The sequence below is a fragment of the Anser cygnoides genome, chromosome 19, assembly GCF_040182565.1.
Source record: "Anser cygnoides isolate HZ-2024a breed goose chromosome 19, Taihu_goose_T2T_genome, whole genome shotgun sequence".
Classification (NCBI taxonomy): domain Eukaryota; kingdom Metazoa; phylum Chordata; class Aves; order Anseriformes; family Anatidae; genus Anser; species Anser cygnoides.
In genome coordinates, this window is record NC_089891.1 from 12,880,941 (window position 1) to 12,901,957 (window position 21,017).

The 21,017-nt window shown below is 47.9% G+C and overlaps 2 protein-coding genes across 9 annotated transcripts in view; one reads left to right on the forward strand and one right to left on the reverse strand.

Moving 5' to 3' along the window:
* Window positions 1-976: 976 nt before the first annotated feature.
* NOTUM (notum, palmitoleoyl-protein carboxylesterase) lies at window positions 977-11,315 on the reverse strand. Its single transcript, XM_066980403.1, has 11 exons — window positions 10,384-11,315; window positions 9,937-9,989; window positions 9,704-9,799; window positions 8,478-8,538; window positions 7,648-7,706; window positions 6,117-6,219; window positions 5,162-5,353; window positions 4,497-4,597; window positions 4,249-4,396; window positions 3,706-3,753; window positions 977-3,595 (listed from the first exon to the last, which is right to left on the reverse strand). The coding sequence occupies exons 1-11, from the start codon at window positions 10,911-10,913 to the stop codon at window positions 3,289-3,291; spliced, it is 1,698 nt and encodes a 565-aa protein (XP_066836504.1). The 5' UTR covers window positions 10,914-11,315; the 3' UTR covers window positions 977-3,288.
* Window positions 11,316-11,455: 140 nt separating this feature from the next.
* ASPSCR1 (ASPSCR1 tether for SLC2A4, UBX domain containing) overlaps window positions 11,456-21,017 on the forward strand; it is a 55,909-nt gene continuing 46,347 nt past the window's right edge. For 2 of the 8 annotated variants that reach the window (XM_066980397.1, XM_066980399.1), the window contains exons 1-3: window positions 18,084-18,233; window positions 18,305-18,360; window positions 19,426-19,540. In XM_066980397.1, the coding sequence (XP_066836498.1) occupies window positions 18,135-18,233; window positions 18,305-18,360; window positions 19,426-19,540 (270 nt within the window). In that variant the 5' untranslated portion in view covers window positions 18,084-18,134. Of the gene's footprint in view, window positions 11,679-17,468; window positions 17,603-18,083; window positions 18,234-18,304; window positions 18,361-19,425; window positions 19,541-19,744; window positions 19,772-21,017 lie in introns of those variants that run through there. The other 6 variants (XM_066980400.1, XM_066980402.1, XM_048050280.2 and 3 more) reach the window with 6 other exon arrangements.

Here is a 21,017-nt window from a genome sequence, read left to right on the forward strand (position 1 = left end):
GCAATTAAAATGAGTACTGAAAAGCACACATGCCTGCGCATCACACCAGTGGTTCCTAAGTGGTAAATCGCAACATCTTACAAAGTGAGAATTGATTAACCCAGAAGAGACCACGGCTACTAAAACATCCAGACTTTTGGCCCCAGTTCCACACCAAAGTTGTGCTGCCATGAGGTTGGAGTAGCAAGGGCTAGCACAGAGAGCAAGTCTTGATCAGCTGCTCCACAGCTGCAGCAGACACTATGGAACCGAGGAAGGAACAGCAGCAGCAGCAATGCTGTCCCACAGCTGCAACCACGCTCTCGACGTGTTTTCATAGTAATGATGCTGCCTCCACATTGCTGGTCAGCGGAATGGGGCACCTTTATCATAGCCCTTCTGCACCTTTCTTCTCTCCAGCGCAGCACTTCTAGCATGCAGTTCCAGCCAGTAAGCCTGACAGATAGTAATTGTCCATGGTCTTCACTGGATCACAGCTGTTTTTGGTGTGCATTACTAGCTCAGATCTGCTATCCTTCTCAGCCAGGGATAAAGGGGGGCTCACTGCTTACCTGGATAAAAGTTAAATTTCTCTCAGCCTGCTGCAACACCGTTAGAGCCCCTGTGTATTAGCAGCCATTGCTGTAGTAAACAGATGTATGGGCTCTGCCCCCCAGCTTATGAATGAAACTTCTTATGTGACCATGTCTTCTTATGTTCTTATGTCTGAGTCTGGAAACTATAGTCACGTAGTGCAAATAGACACTTCTGCTAACAGCTTTTGATTTCTTAGTTGCCTTTTAATTTTGGATCAGTCACATGATCCTGATAGAGACGACTTTTCAATGATGGGTGTCTAATAGAAAGCATCTCATCTAGCCATAAGATCTGAGTACAAACACATGGTACTGAATTCTTCCAGTCTTACCCATTTTGACATTGGCTTCCACATAGCAAATGTCACTGGGGATGAACTTAGGAGTGTCAGAATCACAAAGGCTTGGAAAAATTATTTATTGCACAAGTACAAGAAGAAATATAGAACTGGAAATGACCACCTGTGTTACAGATTGCAGTTCCCAGCTACTGCTGGCAACCACTTGGTATTTTTTTTTTCCTAATAAATTAGCCAAATTCCCCCTTAATAATATTTCCGAGGAATTTCTGCTTCCTGTTATACCTTTTGAAAGACTGTTGCAGAGCCATACTAAGCTAAATGAGATCACTGACCTCCAGGGATTTTTTTTTTTTCCTCTGCTCACAAGGAAAATAGATGTCACTTATCTCCTCTGAACATTCTTACCCTCTTAGAAATTAGCCTTTGATTTAATGCTTAAGTAATACAGGCAGTCAGCTCTGCAAAAAATATTGCTAACATAAGTAGTGGCATTTATACTTTACTGTTTCCTAGTAGAAATACATTGACGGACTGGGGCACTTGCCATATCTACAGGTGCATTATCTTGTGTGTAGTCATTCTGTGAACTACTGATGTAGTAGTTCAGCAGTTTCCCTTGATGCTCCCAACTGACAAACTAGTGCATAGCAGAAATTCTGGCTACTACTCAAGTACCAGCACTTTATACTGATTGACTTCACATGACTCCAGCCCTCAAAGGAATCCCATCTTCCCATATGCTTTTTCAAACATTCTCTGTACTGAAGAAGCCTCTCAACTTAGCGCCACAAAAAATACAGTCAGAACAATTTTACTTTTACACCAGTCAATAAAACATAAAAAGTATAAGTAACCCCTATATTAATAATAAGGAAACTCCACCGATAGCTTTCCTGCATGTCTGTTCTTCCGGGAACACCATCCATTTTGTCTTTAGCTACCTTTTTTTTTTCTTCTTCTTTTAATCTTAAATGTGTAATAAACCCCATCTTGCACAGCAGGACTGCTAATTTCTTATGTGGTACTGCCCGAGTGTTTGCTGAAGTCTGTAACTAGTAACTGAATGGTTGGAGTTTTGTTTTGTTTTTGCTTTTTTACTCACCTATGACAACAAATTTCACACATAGCACTACCCTTTTCATCTGGTAAGATTTCTCTTGGAAGTGCATGCTTCAGCCACACATTCCTGATCCCTCCCTTGTTCACCTCCCATTACAAAGAGGATTCTATATGTTCTCTGAGGTGGGCGCGTTCGCAAACAACTAGTAGAATAGCAGTATGTTGTTGACTCGTGTTCTCTTTTTTTTTTTTGCAAATGCTATACCTTCTACGACAGACCAGATGGCCTGATCAAATCAAATATTTCTCTAGCTAGAATAGTGGCCTTTGCTGTAAAACCAGATCTCTCTGCATCTTAAAATACACTGCCCCTGAATACCTGACAAAACACAAACTTCAAGCTGAAAACGCTGTGCAAGTAAGCAAACAGCAGGTGCTGGGTGAAAGTATCTGTACTTAGACCTCATATACTCTTCATTACAGAAACAATGACAAAGCATATTGCAAGTGGAACACCGAAGTCTAACTAATATAAAATGTCACTACTACCCTCAGCCCTCTCCCAGGCACAAGTGATCATAAGGAAAACCCATCCAAATGAGCAGCATATACAACTTTACAAAGACATATGAATGGTTCTCTGGTCAGCCCTTATAAATAGCATTTTACATATTAAAATAAATATGTCCACATTGCCAAAGTAGCAAGAGGTTCCTTCGTTATTTAAAAAAAATATGTTACAAAACAATATCATTTATATTTCTTGCTTAGTTTAAAAAAGTAATAAAAAAGTCATTTTATAAAATAATACGAAAGTAAATTGATTACAAGAGTGTCCATCCCTAGCACACGTCCTTTGTTTGTATGTTATGATATAACATGAGATGCTGACCTCCAGGAAGTCATGTTCCTTCGCTTCTTGTTGGACAAAAGAAATCCAGTGCTTGCTTTTTTCACCACTTGTATCGAGTCTATGATGTAAAATTCATGACAAGGGAAGTACTAGATCTGGGGAAGGTTCTCATTGCTGCTATTTATGGCTTTACTACTCCCTGTATCAGATTGCCTTGTGTAAGACAGGAAGAGGATGTGAATGGCCAAAAGTGATCCCTGGAGTTTGGAGGTAACAAGTTCCAGTCAAACTGCATAAGCAAGAAATCGCCTTTTTTTTTTCTTGACACATCTTAAGTGTGCAAGAGTGCGGGAGCATGTGGGTGTGTGCAGGTTTCAGCCTGCATGGGGGGTGAGCATGCACCAGCCTGCATGAGCTTAAGGAAGAAGATTAGAGTGTGTGGGAGAAGGGCCCCAATCCCCTCCTGATCTAATCTCCCTGCCCCTCAGAGGATTCCTTCCTAGTTACCACTGCTGAGCATCCCCAGAAGTTTACTGGGCTCCAGGCCCTGTTGCTGTGCCATCTTCTGAACGTCAAAACCCATGTGCATGAGAAACTGGATCACATTCATCTCCTGCCCTGTGAACTGGTCCCTGATAGTGGGGCACGAGGGGTTGCAGTGGGGCCATGGACAGCTGTCAATCAGATGAATTGGGCAACCTTTCAGAGGGGCTTTCCCATTTTTGTTGCTCTCATGTAGGCTCCGATCCCAACAGTGCAGGGCACGGGGTAATGATGTCCCCTTCACCTGGATGTCCGTCCAGTGACTGAAAAGACAAACCACACAGATTGTATCAGAGGGGTCAGGTTATCAGAACTGATTAATTCCCCTACTGTTTCCGTGTTGACCTTTCATAGAATCTGTAAAATCACTCACTTGCGTGTAATGATCTCATGAGACAAACAGGCAGGAGCAAAGCTAGCACTAAAGAAAAAAAGGGAAACATGGATTAAGATTTGTCTTGGAAGGACAAATTAATTCCTGTTCAACAGAACATTCTGGACTAGGCAGAGGGTAGAATTTTTGCTGCCCTGACAAAGCTTTTAGAAACAGCAAAGCTTATCATGACATAAAACCTGTCTGGACTGGAAAAGGGGTTCCATCCTGACTAACAGTGCACATCTACTACAAGAGACTCCTGAATACCTGCTCTTGCATGGAGCAAATAAAGTACATTAATAGTTCTTCCTCTGTTGTCTCAGCTATCTCAGTGTTTTATGATCAGTACTTAATAAGGACAACTGGTAACTGTGAACCTGGAAATTACTTTGCACCTATTCAGAAATAAAACCAGCAAGATTCTTGGTGTAGACAAAGCATAGTTACCAAATCTATGACACCAGAGATCTGAGAAACGCTGCTAGAATACTGGATAAAATACTTCTCTTCGAAGTGAGTTTTCCTTACTGAAAGACTTACGTTACATCCTTCAAGGTGTTTCTCAGCTCCCTCCCCAGATTCTGGATGTAGAGCCACTGCCCTTCCTGAACAGGCTGGCCAGTGAGGTGTACATTGTCTACAGTAAGCTGGGCCTCATCAAAGAGCCATTGGACAACAAAGACTGGACCTAGGAAGACAAAAAATTTGGAAAATGAATGGCTAATAAGTTAGCTGTGAATACAGAGAAAACCTTAGAATCCATTTTATCTCTCTCTTCTGATACTTACATCGAAGAGTGGGATAAATCTTATATCCAAAAAAGCAGTTCCATTCCTCTCCCTCTTTAAACTGCAGCTTACAGCGTTCAGGAACAATACCATTCCAATACCTGGAAGACAAAGCAACAACAGAACGAATGTCATAATGACATCTTAACAATGGTCTTTCCATATCATGCTATATTTCTGTCCTGGTTATAGTTCCAGCTTAATAGAAGCAGCATTCTTTCTTGGCTACGTTGTCCTATCAATGCATTTGAGGGCATCTGCAATTGCACATTCTTTTGCACACCTATATTTGAAATGATTTTATTTTCAAAAAAAAAAAAGTTGAAAAAAACCACTGACATTAGATAATAAATAAATACTCTTCACGTATCTAAATACAGGAAGATCAAAATTCACTCAGAGGGTGGTAAGGCACTGGAAAAGGTTGCCTACAGGTTGTGGATGACCCATCCCTGGAGGTATTCAAGACCAGGCCCTGAGCAACCTGATCTAGGCGGTTGGCGACCCTGCCTATGGGAGGGGGATTGGAACTAGATGATCTTTTGAGGTCTCTTGCAACCTAAGTCATTCTATGATTCTACGAAGATAGAGGAGAACATGATTCTATGAACATCTTCCTACTCTTAATCCTGTATAAAAGCATGCTTTAGAGCATGTGATTGTACCTTATTCCTCTTCTGATGGCTTCTGTCGGAGCACACGTTATGGTATCGATGCAGTCAGTTCTGCGATACTGTTTATTATCCAGGAACCATCCAGAGTCTGCCAAGCCTCGAACCTGAATCCCTTGATAACCCATGTCCTCCAGCTGCTCCGCCACTCGATCCACATTCAAGAGCACTCCTGTTCCTCCAGCACTGTAACAGCAATTTTAATACTGCAGTGATGATGCTGGTGTAGCTATTAAATGGCTGGCTAGCGTATATATTCTCTTACAGCAGTGACGCTCAAAACAACTGGTTTTATCCACAGGACAATCCAGTTGGTAGTCACGAAGTTACTTCCTTGCTTTGCAAAATATTCTGAAATAAAGCTGGCTCTGAGTAACAATCTGGTACCTCAGAAACAAAATCCAGTTCTTGTTCTTCTGGGAGATATATAGGCTTTATACCACTTGCAAGGGTTTTGGCTGCTCAAAAAACTGAAAGAACCTCAAGTGAGACGAATTCACTCTTTGCAACTTCTATATTACACCCCTGTGTAACATATGCTGAGTGTATCACAGCAGCGCAACGTAACAAGATTCAGAGCATCTGTGATAGGTAGATCTGAGTTTTTAATCAGATGTCTTGTGAATAGATTCAGCACGTGTCTCATGGTGTGTATCCACAGGTGCCAGCATTTTTAACGCAGGGCAGAATAAACACATCCCCTCCCTCTTGCAAATCTTTTACCCTGTTGTTTTCTTATAAATGTACCTGGACCAAAAGCTGAGGAAATACTCTTCTATCATTTCCTGCTGTACCACCCAAAGGAGAAAACTGAGAACAGACGTAGAGTTTGTTGTATTAGGGTTACTATATTCCTAGAAGAAATTTTTCAGGAATTTAGCTGATCCCTAACAGCTTTCTACTGTGGAGATCTCCTGTCTTCACCACAGGAACTCTCGTAGACACTTACCTGCTCCCTGCTAGCAGCAACACTTTTGCAGTGCTAAGACCTTTTCCCACGAGCTCCTTTATAACCTCTTGAATGATCAGTGCTCCCATGAAGGCGTATTCATCTGGAACAGAGACCTCAGCATCAATAAAACTGTTTTCTGTCCAGGCTAAGACTTTTACTTCCTCTCCACAAATGCTTAAGAACCTTATGAAGGAATCATGAATCTAAAAGCAGGCCCATTTCCTCTACCTGTATCAAACAGATCTAGTAAGAAATATTCTCCCAGTACAGAACTTCCCTGAAAGAAGTGAATAGACAGCAAACAGAATACAAAAATAAAACACAAGCAGGCCTTCCTACAACAGTGCACAGGAACTGGTAAACTAAGAGAAGGAAAACAAGAGCAAACCAGGACGGTGCTGCGACCCTTTCTCTTCATGCTGAACATATTCGGAATCTCAATTACAACTAAGTGTGTCCCCTTTCTCCCAGTCCATAAAGCCAATTCAGACATGCCACATTTCAAAACATATTACACTTGCACGGACCACCAATTCCCAGGCACCACCAAAACACTGTTTGCTGTAGTATAGCTGCCTCATAGGAACAACTTAAGAAACTTACAAAATGGAAAGGTCCTTACTGTGACAGAAAGTATAACTTTGGTATCCACAAGTCATCAGTTTCTTGATGCTAGTTAGTGAAGAGACATCGAGTAACAAAGTGTCTGGTTTAAGGTCAGAGCTCAAAGATCAACTCAAAGAAAAACAGTAACCTCCTGCCTTTTCCCTGCCAAATCACAGAGCATCTCAGGCCTACTTTTTTCTTTCACAGCAGTGTACATCAGCAGTAATTCCATTCTGTTCAAAGAAAACTCTTCATGAACAAATGCAAAGAAGACCAAGTTCCTGGTGTTTATACAGGTGTTACTGCATCCAAACACCAGTCCTGCTTAACTTGGGAAACCCAAAGAACTACATGAGGTAGAACAATTCACTTGCATGAAATTCAGCTTAACCTGGCAGAGGACTCCATTAAGCAGACTCCTAGAATTCTGGCATTATCAAAATGACAGCTGATGCAAAACAGGATTGTACGCAAACAAACTATTCTGTTTTCCAAAGAAACCTGCAGATAGCTTTAGGCTGACATGAGGAGAGATATCCTCCTGATTCAAGTTTGAAACTAAATTCACTTGCCTCTCAGACTAGCAAAGCCAAAGTTGCACGCAACAAACCACGGTTCCTCAGCCACACCGTTTAATTTGCTGTGTGCTGGATGGAACCTGGGGATTCATCTAAAAGGAATTTAATTCCTCTAATCCTTGCCTACTGCATCAGCGTAACATCTCTGCAAGCAGTGGCTCTGAACTATGTCAAAACAGACTGAGCTAAAGAGATCAGGATGTTTTATCTGGAAGTAGCTTGATATTCTTTCCTGCCCTTCAGCAAGAAAAGCCTGTTCTTCATTCATGTTGTTTCACAGAAGTCTGGCCATATCCTTTAATGTGTGATGTCTGTGGCAGCAACAACCCATCAGTAACACTCACTTTTCTCAGACTTGGAAGAGGCACCACTCCAAACATCACTTGAGCAATAAGGGATGAATCTGTAAAAGAGTCGTGTGAGTACTGATGTTCCTTAGACATGCAAGGAGGGGGTGAGGATAGGGTCAAGTAACTAGAAGAAAATTAAACCCTGGGGAGGGGAAAAGGGAAGCATTCCTTGTCCACTTAGACGCTTAATATACCTTCTTGCACACAAAGTGACAATTGCAACTGTGTCTTGAATTTTCTGGTAGTTTTACTGAGTTAAATTAACAAGTAATTTCTCTTTTCTCAATCTAATTGGAGCACTAAGTTTGGTGGACAGAGCAGAGGGCTACAATTTTGCTCTCAGCTGTCCCACGGATATGGTGGGTGACCTGCCACAGGGAAACTCTGTGCTTCACGAACATCCCCTCTCTTCTGCTTTTTCCTCACATATAGACGCATGCATAAACTGATGTCTTTTTCATTTCTCCTCTTTGAAATGAAAGAGTTACTCCATGTTCCTCTCAAATTGGCAAACGTACAATAATACATTATCATCCCCTGCCCACAACAGCATTTGCCACTTCATTTATTTGAGAAGGCTCTCTAAGCTATCCCCAGTTTTTCTTCATTAGATCACCCCACAACTCCAAGCAGACTGAACTTGAGTTTCTCCAGACCTTGCCAGCACGATTTAGTTAGAGAGGTGAACTAGAACAAATGAGGAAATGTACAATTTCCTCTTGTAGGCATTAGTCTTAATCTGTCTCAGTAGCACTCTTGTTAGCCCCAAAAGCAGGAGATGCAGCCTGAGTATAAACCTATTTCCCTTAGTTGTCTCTCCTTACACCATGTTCGCGTTCCACCAGTGGGGATTTTCCTCTGGCTGTGATGACAGGATCCCAGTTCCTGCAGATGGACATAAAGAAACAAGAAACATACTGATGACAGTGTATGACTTCAGAGTAACTGTGTGAGTCTAATGCAGAATCTCTGACCACGTAAAAAACAAACATTCACGATGTACAACATTGGTTAGAGAAGATGAATGAACATTAGTAAATCTGCCCTTAGGCATATGTGACTTTCAGAATTTGATTTGTGTTAGAGATGAAGCCTGTCTAGAAAGCTTCAGTAGTACAGTTTCTGTAGTACAGAACAGAACCTATGAACACATACTTAAGGTGATCAGCACTTTCCCAAACACCAGATCCTACCAGGTGAAACACAATATATGCAACTGTAGGATTCACTGTCTGTGAATGAGAGAAGTCTGAGTTTTCAGAAGGGCTGAGTATAAGCACCAAGAATGAAGAGGAAAGCTCAGCATTTCTCTGCTGACTCTGGAGCCTTGTTGTCCAGAGAGTGTGTGTCTTGGGTGTTAATTCCAGCTTATGTATGAAAGTCAAAAAGCTAAAAGCACTTCTATGTGTACCCCAAATGTATGCTTTCACCGAGAATCACTGTGTTTGCTTCAGCGACGTTATACAATTGTAAACGGGGAGGAGGTGGAACCACACAGCTCCACACAAGAGGCCCAGACAATTCACCCCGTTTCTGCCTAGCACATAGGGCCAGTACCACTGTACGCAAACCCACCCAGCCCATTGTGCAAGAAAGTACTGCCGTCCTGACGGACAGATTACGAGGTCCAAGTTCTTCCGACAGGATTAAGAGCAGCTTTCTTTAGAAACCAAATGACAAAAACAAGACTATGAAGATCCCAGCAGGTCTGTAAGTATGTGAATACATTTAAAATAAAGACAGTTATGTTGGCGAGAGTTCAAAACACCAGCATCGTCTACCAGCCATGAGCACACAGCCAGCCACGCAGGCATATCGGTGCTTTCACGACTCTGCGAGCGAGCAGAGGCATACTTATTTGCACACACTCACGCAGGAACCGCCTGCGTGGAGAGGCTGCGCTGGTGCCAGGGCAGGCGCGGGCGCCCGGCAGCGACTGCGTGCCCACCGGGCCGAGGGGGCCGCCGGGCGCTGCCTCCGGGGAGCCGTCCCCACGGGGCAGGGAGGGACCCGCGGCCGTCCCCGCGGCACGACGGAGGGGGACGCTCACCCACTCTGGTCGCGGGCCACTCCTTGGAGCTCATGAGCCTCCGCATGGTGTCGTAGCGGGTGTCGCAGTTCTCCCTGTTGAAGCAGTACCACCCTCCTGGCGGGGAGAACAGGGGTCAGCCGCCCCCGCCCCGCCCCGGGCCGGGGGCCTCGGCTCCGGCCGACGGCTGGGGGAAGGCGGCCGGCGCCGGGCCGCGCCCTGCCCGGCCCCGGCCCGAGCCGCGCGAGGCTCACCTTCGAGGAACAGCAGCCAGCGCCGGCTGCCCTTGGACTCCTTGAGGTAGTAGCTGCGGACGAACAGAGCGGAGGCGGCGCGGCGTTAGCGGGAGCCGCGCCCGACCGCGGCGCTTTGACGCCCGCAGCGCCGGGGCCGCGCGGAACACGTGGCGGGGGCGGAGGCGAGGCGGCGGCGGCGGCACCGGGGCCGGCGGCGCTGGCGCCCGCCGAGGGGAGCGGCCCGGACCGCGCCGCCCGGGGGCCGCGCGCTGCACCTGTCGCTGCAGAGCCGCCCGCCGCCGCGCGGTGGCGCCACAGCCCTCGGGGCCGCGCCGGGGCCGGGGCCGGGGCCGCGGGGAGCGCTCGGCGGGCCGGGGCCGGGGCCGGGGCCGGGGCCGGGGCCGGGGGCTGCGGGGCGCCGCGAGCCGGCGGCGAGCGCGGCGGGGGGCGCCGCGCGGGACTCACCCGGCCGGGCTGCCGTCGTTGCAGGTGACCGAGGCGTTGTGCAGGAGGTGCAGGCGCAGGTCGTGCGGCAGCGCCTGGGCCGAGCAGGGGTACAGCGACTGCGCCAGGCTCTTGACCTGCGCCATGAAGCTGTCCATGTTGCCCTCCACCGCGGTGAAGTCCAGCGGGAAGCTCTCGGCCGGCGCCGCCGCCGCCGCCGCCTCGCCGCGCTCTCGCGCCGCGGGACCCCGCCGCCGCCAGCCCTTCCTGCCCTCGCCGCCGGGCCCGGCGTGCAGCAGCCCCAGCAGCAGCAGGAGGTGCACGGCCGCCGTGCCCATCGCCGCCCGCCGCCACCCGCCGCTCGCCGCGGCGGCAGCAGCAGCAGCCAGTCCCCGGCGGCGGGCAGCACCGCCCGCGCTCCGCCGCGCCCCGCCGCGCCGTCCGCGGGGCCGGGGGTCGGCGGCGGGCGGCGAGGGCAGCGCCGGCGGCGCGGGCTCGGCGGCGCGGCTGCCGGCGCAGGAGCCCGCCGCCCGCTCCCAGGCGGCGAGCATGACAGAGGGGCACGGAGTGCGCGGGGAGCGCGCCGGGGGCGCCGCCAGCCCGGGCGCCGCGTGGGGCAGCAGCAGCCGGCCAGCCCCCGCCCTGCCCTGCCCTCCGCCCCCTCGGAGCGAGGCGGAGGGAGCGGGGGGTCTGCGCCGCGCCCGCCGCACCGACGCGGCGAGCCAGTGCCGCGGCGCGGGGCCGCTCCGTCGGGGCGTCCTCCGCGCCGCGCCGCCATCGCCGCCCCTGCCGGCGCCGGGGCCGCGGCCGGCGGCGCCCGCCAGCCTCGCCCGCAGGGCGGCGGGGGCACGGGGCGGCTCCTCCCGGCCCGGGCCGGCCGGCGGGCGGGGGGGGCTGGGCCGCCCGACGGCGCCGTGTGGCCGCGAGGGCCCGCACGTGCCAGCCCCGGCGGCGGCGGCGGCGCCCCCCCGGCCCCCCGCGCTCCCGGCGGCGGCGGCTCCTCCCCCCCCGGCCCCGTAGGGGCGGTGCCGCCCGCCCCCCACCCGCGGGAGGTGCCGCCCCCGGCCCCCGGGCCGCGCTCTTCCCCGCACCCCCCGCGGCGGCCGTCCCGGGGGGTGCCCAGCGGGCCGCGGCCGGCGAGCAGCGGCGGCGCAGCGGCGGCCGTCGTTCCGCCGGGAAATCGGCGCTCCGCTCCGCTCCGCGCCCGTCGGTGGCTCCAAGCCGGGGGACGCCGCTGCGACGGGAACAAAGGCGAACGAAGCTGCCGCGGCTAAAGTTAGAGGGGACGTTAGCAGAGGGCTTTTTCGCAGGACTCGGTAAGCGTGCGGGCGAGCCGGGCGGTGCGGGAGGATCGCGGGGGGCCGGGGGCGGCGGCCCCCGGCTGGGCTCCTCCCGGGGCCCTCGCCCCGCCCGCCGCCGGCCGCAGCGCTCAGCGCCTCCGAGGGACTTCTTGGTGCCCTTCGCGGCTCGTTAGGCTTATCTTCTAGCGGCTCTCCCTGGTTATTCTCCGCTGTTATGACATTTACAGCAATTAAAGGAAAACAAAAAAAAATCCCTGACAGAAAGTAACGTTAAGTATCTGTTATTAGGACGCCTGTCAACTGTAAGAGCAAAGAACGTCACAGAGATGTTGTAATTACCTCAGAATTCAGTGTTATAAACCGAGGAAATGCAGACTTTAAATAATTCCTTTGTTTAGATATCCAAACGGACAGCTCTTACACTTCAAGAGCACCTGTTGACGGTAGGGTGATGGTTGGACCGGGTGATCTTGGAGGTCTTTTCCAACCGTAATGGTTCTAGGATTCTACAATTCAACAGCCCTCAAGAGAGGAACAAGGAAACAGGCTGTCTTTATGAGGAAATTTAACCCATCTGGGATCACAAAGGTGAAAATAGTGTATTCTTGAAATAATAAGTGGAGTTTGTTTGTTTGTTTATTTATTTATTTATTGGGCAAGAGTTAAGGCTGTTCAGCTGCTGCAACTACATTTTTTACCTTAGCACGTTTGGACTTTTAAAACATCCTCAGCTCTGAATTTTCTACATGCATAGCTCGTGATTTCACAATAGGATTATCACTTTTTTTTCTTTACTTGTTCAGTTACTCTTATGTACCCAATCCCAGCTCTGTCCTCAGTCAGATTTTTTTTTCTAAATGTTTTATTTAAATGCTGATAGTGCCGTCAACATCTTAAACCAGGAAAAAACGTTAAACTGAAGGTAACCCTCCACTCACATGCCGCGTTCACCCCCCAGTACATTTTTGGGCCCAGCACAATTCTGCATCACTGTATCTTTTACTGCACCACCTTTAAGATCCCTTCCGCACTGGCCACGATAAGTGTGAGCAATTGGTCCCTAGGACCAGCCACAGCAAGTTAGAGAATTTGCAAGGCTGCCAGAGCAGAGGTGCAGCTGGTTAGTTTGCACAGCGTCTGAAGATGTTAATCTGTAGGTCCTGAGTGCTTCGGGATCTCTGGAGTAGTTGGCATAAACAACTCCAGGAGCTCACGCTCCACTAGCTACAGCAAGAAAATGGGACAGATAATGTTGCTAAACTTCACCCTACTTTCTTAAGAGAAAAGGGTGCCATTTGTCACACTGATGGGCTTATGTTCTTGATGTTCGTGTTCCATCTCGTTGGGCAGATCTGGAGTTACTGGACTCTGTAACACGTCGCACCAGCTGATGCATTCATGGGTGACACTGAACAAACCTTAGGGCAGAGAAGCACATGTTAACGTTGCAGATCTTTGGGCTTTTGTCCAAAGAGGGGAAGCTAAGAAGTTAAATAATTCCTGTCTTGGCTTTACAGGGCTCCCTCCAGCTTTCCTGTATCTCTCGTTTCAGATAACTCAGGAGGAGGGTTTCTTTCAGAGTAGTCTTACTTGTCATCCTTCCAAAGTCCAGACAAATGTTCGTATTACTTCTGTCATGAAGGAGGAAGGGGACTGTTAGAAGAGCGTAAGATTGTCAGGGTATGGCATGAGAGACTACTTTCTAACTTCTAGAAAATTCTACATTTAAATCTGGTACAATTTAACTCTGACACACTGAATTTGAGGGAACATCTGAGTGCATGCAGATTTCAGATAATTGTATAATACTATCCATCAGTGCAATGGCTTCACTAAATTTTAGTCCTTTGGTTAGAGACACACTACGTAGATTGCACCCAATAGGGAAGAAAGCTCAGAGAAAGCGGCAAAAGAATTGGACACCTCCTCCACACACTGAAGATTTGGCATTTTTATTGTTAGTATTGATGCACATAGGAGGCCGGCAAGAGATTTTTAACCATTGGGAGTAATGTGAAGGGAGATGCTGTTTTGATTTAGTGCCTCTCAAAATGAAATAGCCTGTATAATATGTTCCAGTATGTCCTAGTATAATTCAGTATTTTGAAGCGTATTGAACTATGCTATACAATGGGAAATGAGACAGTTCTTAAGTTCCCTAGTACTCTGCCAGGACTGGACCTCTTGATGTTTCCCTATCAGAAGCTGAGAGGATTTCTCCAGGAGCCCTGTGCAAGGACTTGTGTTTCAGGTGTTTCCCTTTGGCAGCCAGCATTCTTGCACCTGATCTCAGAAGCTCTGTGGCCCTGGCTCAGTTAGAGTTCCTTGGCTTTATTGGGTCTCAAGTTGATCAAAAGTTGGTCAAAGTGGTGTGAGGGGGATGGTGAGGGAAGAAGACGTAAGTTACCCCACAGAAGGCCACTCACCAACAGATAAAATCTCACTTTTGCAAGGTCATGCTACTTTACCACTATCTCTTCTGCTATCAGTGGTGGGTGGGGGGTAAAGGAACTTCAAGAGGGCAACATAGTCCCTTCCTAGCCTTAGTACAAAGTGATGTGTGGTTGGAAGCACCCAGTTGAACGTTACTGGGACTCAGCACAATTAGTAGCACATACCATTAGTAAAGACAGGAAGAAATACTTTACAGTATTGTCATTACTCTGATAAGTAACTATTATGTATGATATTTTGGAACTGTTTGCAAAGTATTTCTAGATGTTCACAGTTAATTTCCTATCCATTTGAAAGAAAATAAAAAGTTTTTTTTTCCCCATGCTTTTTCAAGAAACAAACTTATGCATTATTGTCTGTGTGAGTGTGTGACTGAATGTAAACGTGCATAATTATATTGTGAAATATCTTCCTAATGCAAAGCACAACTGGCTGCCTAAAAAGTGATTTTAGGGAAAGATTGTTCTACAGTTTACTCACTGTAATCACTAACAAAAAGCAATTTCTAAACACTTTTTAGCACAGTGGATGTTGTTTTGCTGAGGCTCACCTGGTAGATTTGCAGGCATGCTCTTGATCCTGACAGTGGCAGAAATCTGAATGGTTGGAGATATTTTCAGCTATTCCCTAATGAGTTCCTATTTCTTTGTGGCACTTTAATGAACTCCAGGTTGTAGTTTTCTCCCCCTTCTTTCTCTCCTGATTCTTCTAATTTCAGATAAATATTTCAGATTAGAAGTGGCTCTGGATATGAAGTGTGACCATTAACCTCCATGCAACTCTCTGATTATGATATGCCATTAAAAGCTAGATTCATCTCTCTAATCCAGCCACTTGGAAATTTTCAGCTCAAATTACATTGGTGTTTTTTTAACAGGAGCAACATTTCTTTAAGGGATGTGTCACTCTCAGATGCAAAATAGGAAACAGCTGCCTCTTTCAGACATCAAATAAGAGCCAACCCCATCCAGAAACAAGACCAAATTTTTGGGCTCCATGAAAACCAAAACATATCTTTTTAAACTGAATGGCTGCTCCACCTCAGCAGCTGACATTAACATAGCCTTTTTAACCGTTCCTTTTTCTTCATACCTTCTATTGAAAGTGGAACGACAGGATATTTTTGTTCTGTGTTAAGTACTTGCAGAGCTCTGGGTTTCTACCTTATTTTAAAGACTGAGAACTTGCAAACAATAGCTATTTGTCGCCCCTTTTGTAGGCATGTGAAAGTTTACAGGACGATCTTACCCTTAAGTCCTCATGCCTCTTCACATTATATTACACAGCAAAACGCTCTTAAAATGGCAGGGAATCACAGGAAATATATTGATAGACTTATGAATGTTACAGAGATGGTAGTGGAGAATGATTAGTGATTGTCTTAATAAAAGCTGGGGAACACCAAAGAATAAGTTCTAAAACAAACATAATTAAGTACTTCTGACATGCAGCACAACAGAACTGTGGCACCCATTGCCTCAGGATCTTGTGGATGCCAAAAGCTTAGACGGGCTCAAAACACAGCTGAGCATATTTATGTAAGAAAAATCCAGCAGACATTATTAGATGTAAAGATACAACCTCTAACTTGGGAAGTCCAGAAGGCATGGATTGCTTAAAACTGGAAATTGATACTGGGGAAAATGTAATTGCACAGTCTTTGCTGCTCTTCCCAGTCACTGTCAGAGGTAGTGTACTGATTGCTTTGGTATGAGCCAGTGTAGCTGCTCCTGTTAAGACACACTTCTAAGATGTGGGTCTCTGCCCTAGAAAAGAGCATTCTTGAAAGGACAGTAATTCATAACCTCCTTATGCAATCTTTAATGTTAGAGTATGAACAAAGTTCTTCACTACATAAGCTGAAAACTGACAAGTAAAAGAAGGATGGTCATAATACCTCCGTATATAGCTGTCATTATATTCAGAAAGTTTCATAGCTGCTTAGATAAGAGGAAAAAAAAGTGCACTCAGACAACTAGGTATTGACCTACGATTGAAAGTCATTCTGTTGATGTAGTCTAACAAGCTACTAACCAGCTGTTTTGTGGTAGTAACTGGCCAAATACATGCTCCTTGTCCATCCCAGCTGAAGTAAAATGCACCAGCTTAAACCACTTTAACCACCAGACACAGACTGGGATGCTAATACCCTGAATGCAGTAGCTGTATAAGTGATATGACAATGGTACTTCCCAACAGAATGGAAAGAACAAACTCAAAACAAATGCAAACTCAAAACAAATGCAAAAACTTAAAAATGTTTTTAAGTGTTATGTTTAAACAACGTGTTGTACAACAGGACATCCTTTATTACTGTAACTACATCTTATTGAGCAGTAATGGTGTTGGCTGGAGTTGGGAAGCTACATGCATAAGCAAGGAGATGTCTATCCATCGTTAAAATTCCCATTCTTTTTTTCCCTTCTCGTACACTTCTGATGTGGTAAAAAAGAGTAAGTGTTATTTTTAACAAAGGTGTCTATCCTTAAAAAGGTATTTTTCTCTTATAAACCAAGCAAGGCAGACATTTTTGTGGGAGCTAGAGGTGGTAGTGCGGACTTAAGCCTAACACAGATGATACATATAGAAGTATAGGAAATAGTATAGGAAATATTTCACATATGGTAACAACTTCGGTTAAATAAATTCCAGTGGTTACCCAAACTAACTTTTTTATTATTATTATTATTATTTTTAATGATAGGAGCAAACAAAGCTGACTATAGTTGACTAACTTTGAGAAAGCCTTCAACACTGAAAAGGTGGTGCTGAGAGCGAAGGGGAAGCTCATAACTGAAGTAACATCTCTGAGAAACTTTATGGCACAAAATGTAAGATAATCTTGATTCCCTAGCTGAAGTAATTCAGTGTACATACCCTCATCTGAACGGATGAGTTTGCAACACTAGTTGCAAGGTGCTCAATGTTTTCCTTTTTTTTTTTTTTCTCTTTCTTTTTGTTTTGGCCAAAGGAATCAGTTTTCTTAGGCAGTGGGATGCTCTAATTTGTCTTACCACTAGCGTTCTATTTGTGACACTGCGTAGACACTCATTTGACCATGGGCATATAGTAAAATGTTCCCCTCTTCTGAGTTTCCCTCTGAAATCAGTTTGTCACTATAGTTTTTACATTTTGCCAAGGAGTACCTTCCTTTTAGTATAGGTATTTTCAGTCTTTAGCCACCGTCATCACTGCTTGCTCAAGAGGAAAGAGCTGACACCTGCAGAAGAGGATTCTTGCCACACGTTCAGCACACGAGCGCACAGCCTCCCCAGCAGACCCTGCCGGCGTAGGGTGAAGAACCGCTGGCGCACGTGCAGCCCGCTGCATGCGAAGATTTGCTGCTTTCGCGGCGCTGGCGTGCTCAAGGACTTGACCGATCGGAGCAGGCTGCTCGGGACCAGCGCCTTTTGAAGATCTCCAAGGAAGGAGGAGACTCCACGGCCTGTCCGGGCTGCCCGTGCCGGCGCTCCGTCACCCTCCTCGTAAGAGCGCTCCCTGCTGCCGGGCCGGGACCTCCCGTGTCCCCGGTGCCCGCTGCCCCTCCCCGGCTGGGCAGCGCCGAGCAGGGCCGGGCCCCGTCCCCTCTGCGCCTCCCTCGCCTTTCCTTCGGAGCCCCCCCGCAGCGCCACCGCGCCGCTCCCCGGCCCGGCCCCCGGCCCCCCCGCTGTGCGATGGAGGGGAAGGCCAGAGGGGCTTCCTCCGCCTTCTCGCTCTTCTTCTGGGCAGCCGAGCAAACCGGCCGTGCCACCAGACGCGTCTGTCGCGCGTCGCTCTCCTTTACTCGCCGGGCACGCGTTACCTCATTTCCCTGCCTTTGTTCTAAGTGCCGCTCGTGCTCCAAGCCCCGGTCGTGCCGGTGGGAGCCAGGAGCCGCTCCGCGCGTGCCGGCCCCGGCCCCTCGGCCGCTCCGGGACGAGGCGGGGCCGCGGCAGGGCGGGCTGCGGGCGGGGGCGGCCCGGGGGCGGCCCGGCCCCGCCCCGGCAGCGCGGAGCCAGCGCCGCGGCGGGCGGGAAGATGGCGGCGGCGGGCGGGGGGGGAGCCGCGGTGTCGGTGCTGGCCCCCAGCGGGCGGTGGGTCACGGTGCGGGTGGGGCCCGGCACGGCGCTGCTCCAGGTGGGTCCGGGGCGGGGGCGGCCGGCGGCGGGGCCGCGGGCCGGCCCCTGACGCCCCTGTTCTCTCCGCAGATCCTCGAGGAGGTCTGCAGGAAGCAGGGCGGCAGCCCCGGCGAGTACGGCCTGAAGTGAGTCTCACCGCGGGGGTCTGCCGGGCGGCTGCGCTGCCCCCGTCCCGGCGCCGTGTCCGGGCCCGGCGGAAGCCTGCCCCGCGCTGCCCGGGGGCCGGGCCCCGCCTGGGCCGCCCGCGGCTGCTCCCCCGCGCCGGGCCGCGCTGTCGGCGCGGCGCCCGCACGGTGCCCCCGGCCCCGGCCCCTCTCCCCTCCCTGCTGCGGACGGCGCCATCGGCCTGAAGCCCGGCCGTGCGGGCGCCCTGTCGCCCGCCTGTCCCCGTTCCCGGAGCGTGGCCTCGTCCCGCCTCGGCGCCCGAGGGCGGCCGGGAGGGCCCGTGTGAAACACGCGTGGGAGCGCTTGCTGCTCGGCGTGGGCGTTCTTGTGGCGGGCGGGTGGACGGTCTTAGAGCGGCCCAAGGGGTCCTTCAGCTGTTCGCTGAGGCTGGTCTTTGTTTTAGTCACTGCCACAGCTAGGTAGGTGGTGCGCGATAGTACACGAGGAAATCGTTCACAGTTACCACTGGGGAGAGAGGGCCGTGCTGTACAGTTAAGGTTATTCTCTAGAAAAGTTATTTTGTTCTAATTAAGCTCTGTGGTTCTTCTAGTGCTGTGTTCCATTCATTTTTGGGACGCGTGCTGAAATCCTGTGTACCTTTCATGAAAACGCTCCCTTCCCCACCTCACACGCACTTTTGCTAGTTGACAGACTGATAGGGACTCTTCCGTCTTGCCTAGTGTTTTGACTATACACTTTTACAGTATGAAAATCAAGAGATTATTCATCTCACTGGCAGTAAAACACATTTTTATTTAGTGTTGAATGCAGCATGTGAATAGGTATTCAGTTGTTGTTTATCTCTTAAAACCTGAGTAGGAATACAATTTGAGGGTTTTATCTATGACCTCTACAACTTTTAGCTTTTTTGATAGGCAGTATCATCCTACTCTATGGCTTCTAACCAGCCTGTGGAGAATTCTTTTGCTTCAGACTGGGATGTTGCACTGTTGCCAGTCCCTAAAGTGATCTGAAGGTGGCATATGATGGTTCCAGGTGTCTTCATTTACTGTATTCTTCTTCAGGTTTCAGAGAAGTCTGTTGGATCTCTCTTTACAGTGGAGATTTGCCAGACTACCCAACAATGCCAAGCTGGAGATGGTGCCAGTCTCTAGCAAGAAAGTGGGAATTGGAAATACGGTATGTTCATTTCACAGTGTGACCTGATTTGTTTAGTTTTTCAGACCTGCTGGATATGATCTTGTCATGTCTAATGAGCAGGAGCATGTTCAGGCTTGATCAAAATGCACGAGTGGAAGGCCACCTGAAGAATAGTGGAGGCGTGGTGGAAAAATGGAAGTAGGAAATTAGGAGCTGGAAGTCTTTGCTTACGGTCCGTATGGTGGTGGAGTTCCAGCTATGTGTTGGAGGGTAAGGGGATCTTTTAGGGAGCTGGAAAACTTAATAGACGTAAATGTATAAGATGTTAAAGATCACCGATGACTTTGCTCAGCAGTTGAGTTAGTTCCCTTTCCTTATTTCTGTTACTGTAGCTTGCTTCTGAGCTTCAACTAAAATCTGAAATTCTTAAAGAATTCATGATATGTTCACACAGCTTTATAGTTTTCTCTGACATGTGCTGTGTTTAGCATTGGTCTAATGTTCCTATTTATTATTATTTGCAAAGGACTTATGGATGCTTTGTTCTGTAGGAGTTGTTGTCAAGTTTAGGAGACTTAAATCTTTTAATGCACATCATTCTAACAGCTGGAGGCAGAACTTTTAAAACAATGTGTAGATGTTAATGAGCATAAACATTTTATGTGGTAAAAATGATGTAATGGCAGGTGATCTAGGGGTGCTATCGGTACAGTTCTAATGATAAAGTTATTGACATTTTGCTTATATGCTTGTAAACTTAGGCCAGTGCCAATTATCTCCTATTATTTTATTATCTCCTATTATTTTATATAGAGGCTGGGATTTTTTAGAAAGACTTTTTCTAATGGACTGAATGTGACTTCCGTGACATACTTAGCTTTGAACTGTTGCCCAAAAAACTGATGCAACTGGCAGTCTGAATTTCAGGGCTGGATTCTTACGGAATGGTGATGTCAGCTGTCATCACTCTGCTGTAGCTGAGAAAAATCTAAGGCCTGTATTCAGCACGGAAGAAATCAGGAGGTCATGTTAATGGTAGTATGAAACTACTTAGTTTTGTTGGCTAGTTGTTGATGATGCGACTGATTCCTTTATTAGAAAAATTCCTGTCTCCAGCAGATCACAATATGCAGTCCTGCAAGGACTGGCAGGAGTTGTGGCAGATTACAAACACATTCCTCCAGGGAAAACACTGTAGATTACTTGAGTGTGTGGTGTCTATTTTTATTTCTTGGGGGAAGGATGCAGATTTTGGTGGGGACAAATGAAAACAGATTGAAAGAACGCTTTTGTTGTTCTGTTAGTCTTATGTCCTTCATAGGCTTTTGAATAAGGCTGATTTTTGTGGATTCAAGCAACCATAGTTGACTAGAAACACTAGATTCTATCTAATAGGGATTTTTTTAAAACTCTTCTTTAGACAGGTCAGATAATTGGGAAAATGTAGAGGTAGACATCTTGGGAAAGAAGTCTGAATATTCTCTAAAAGATAGAGATTACATCTGAGGTTCTCTGC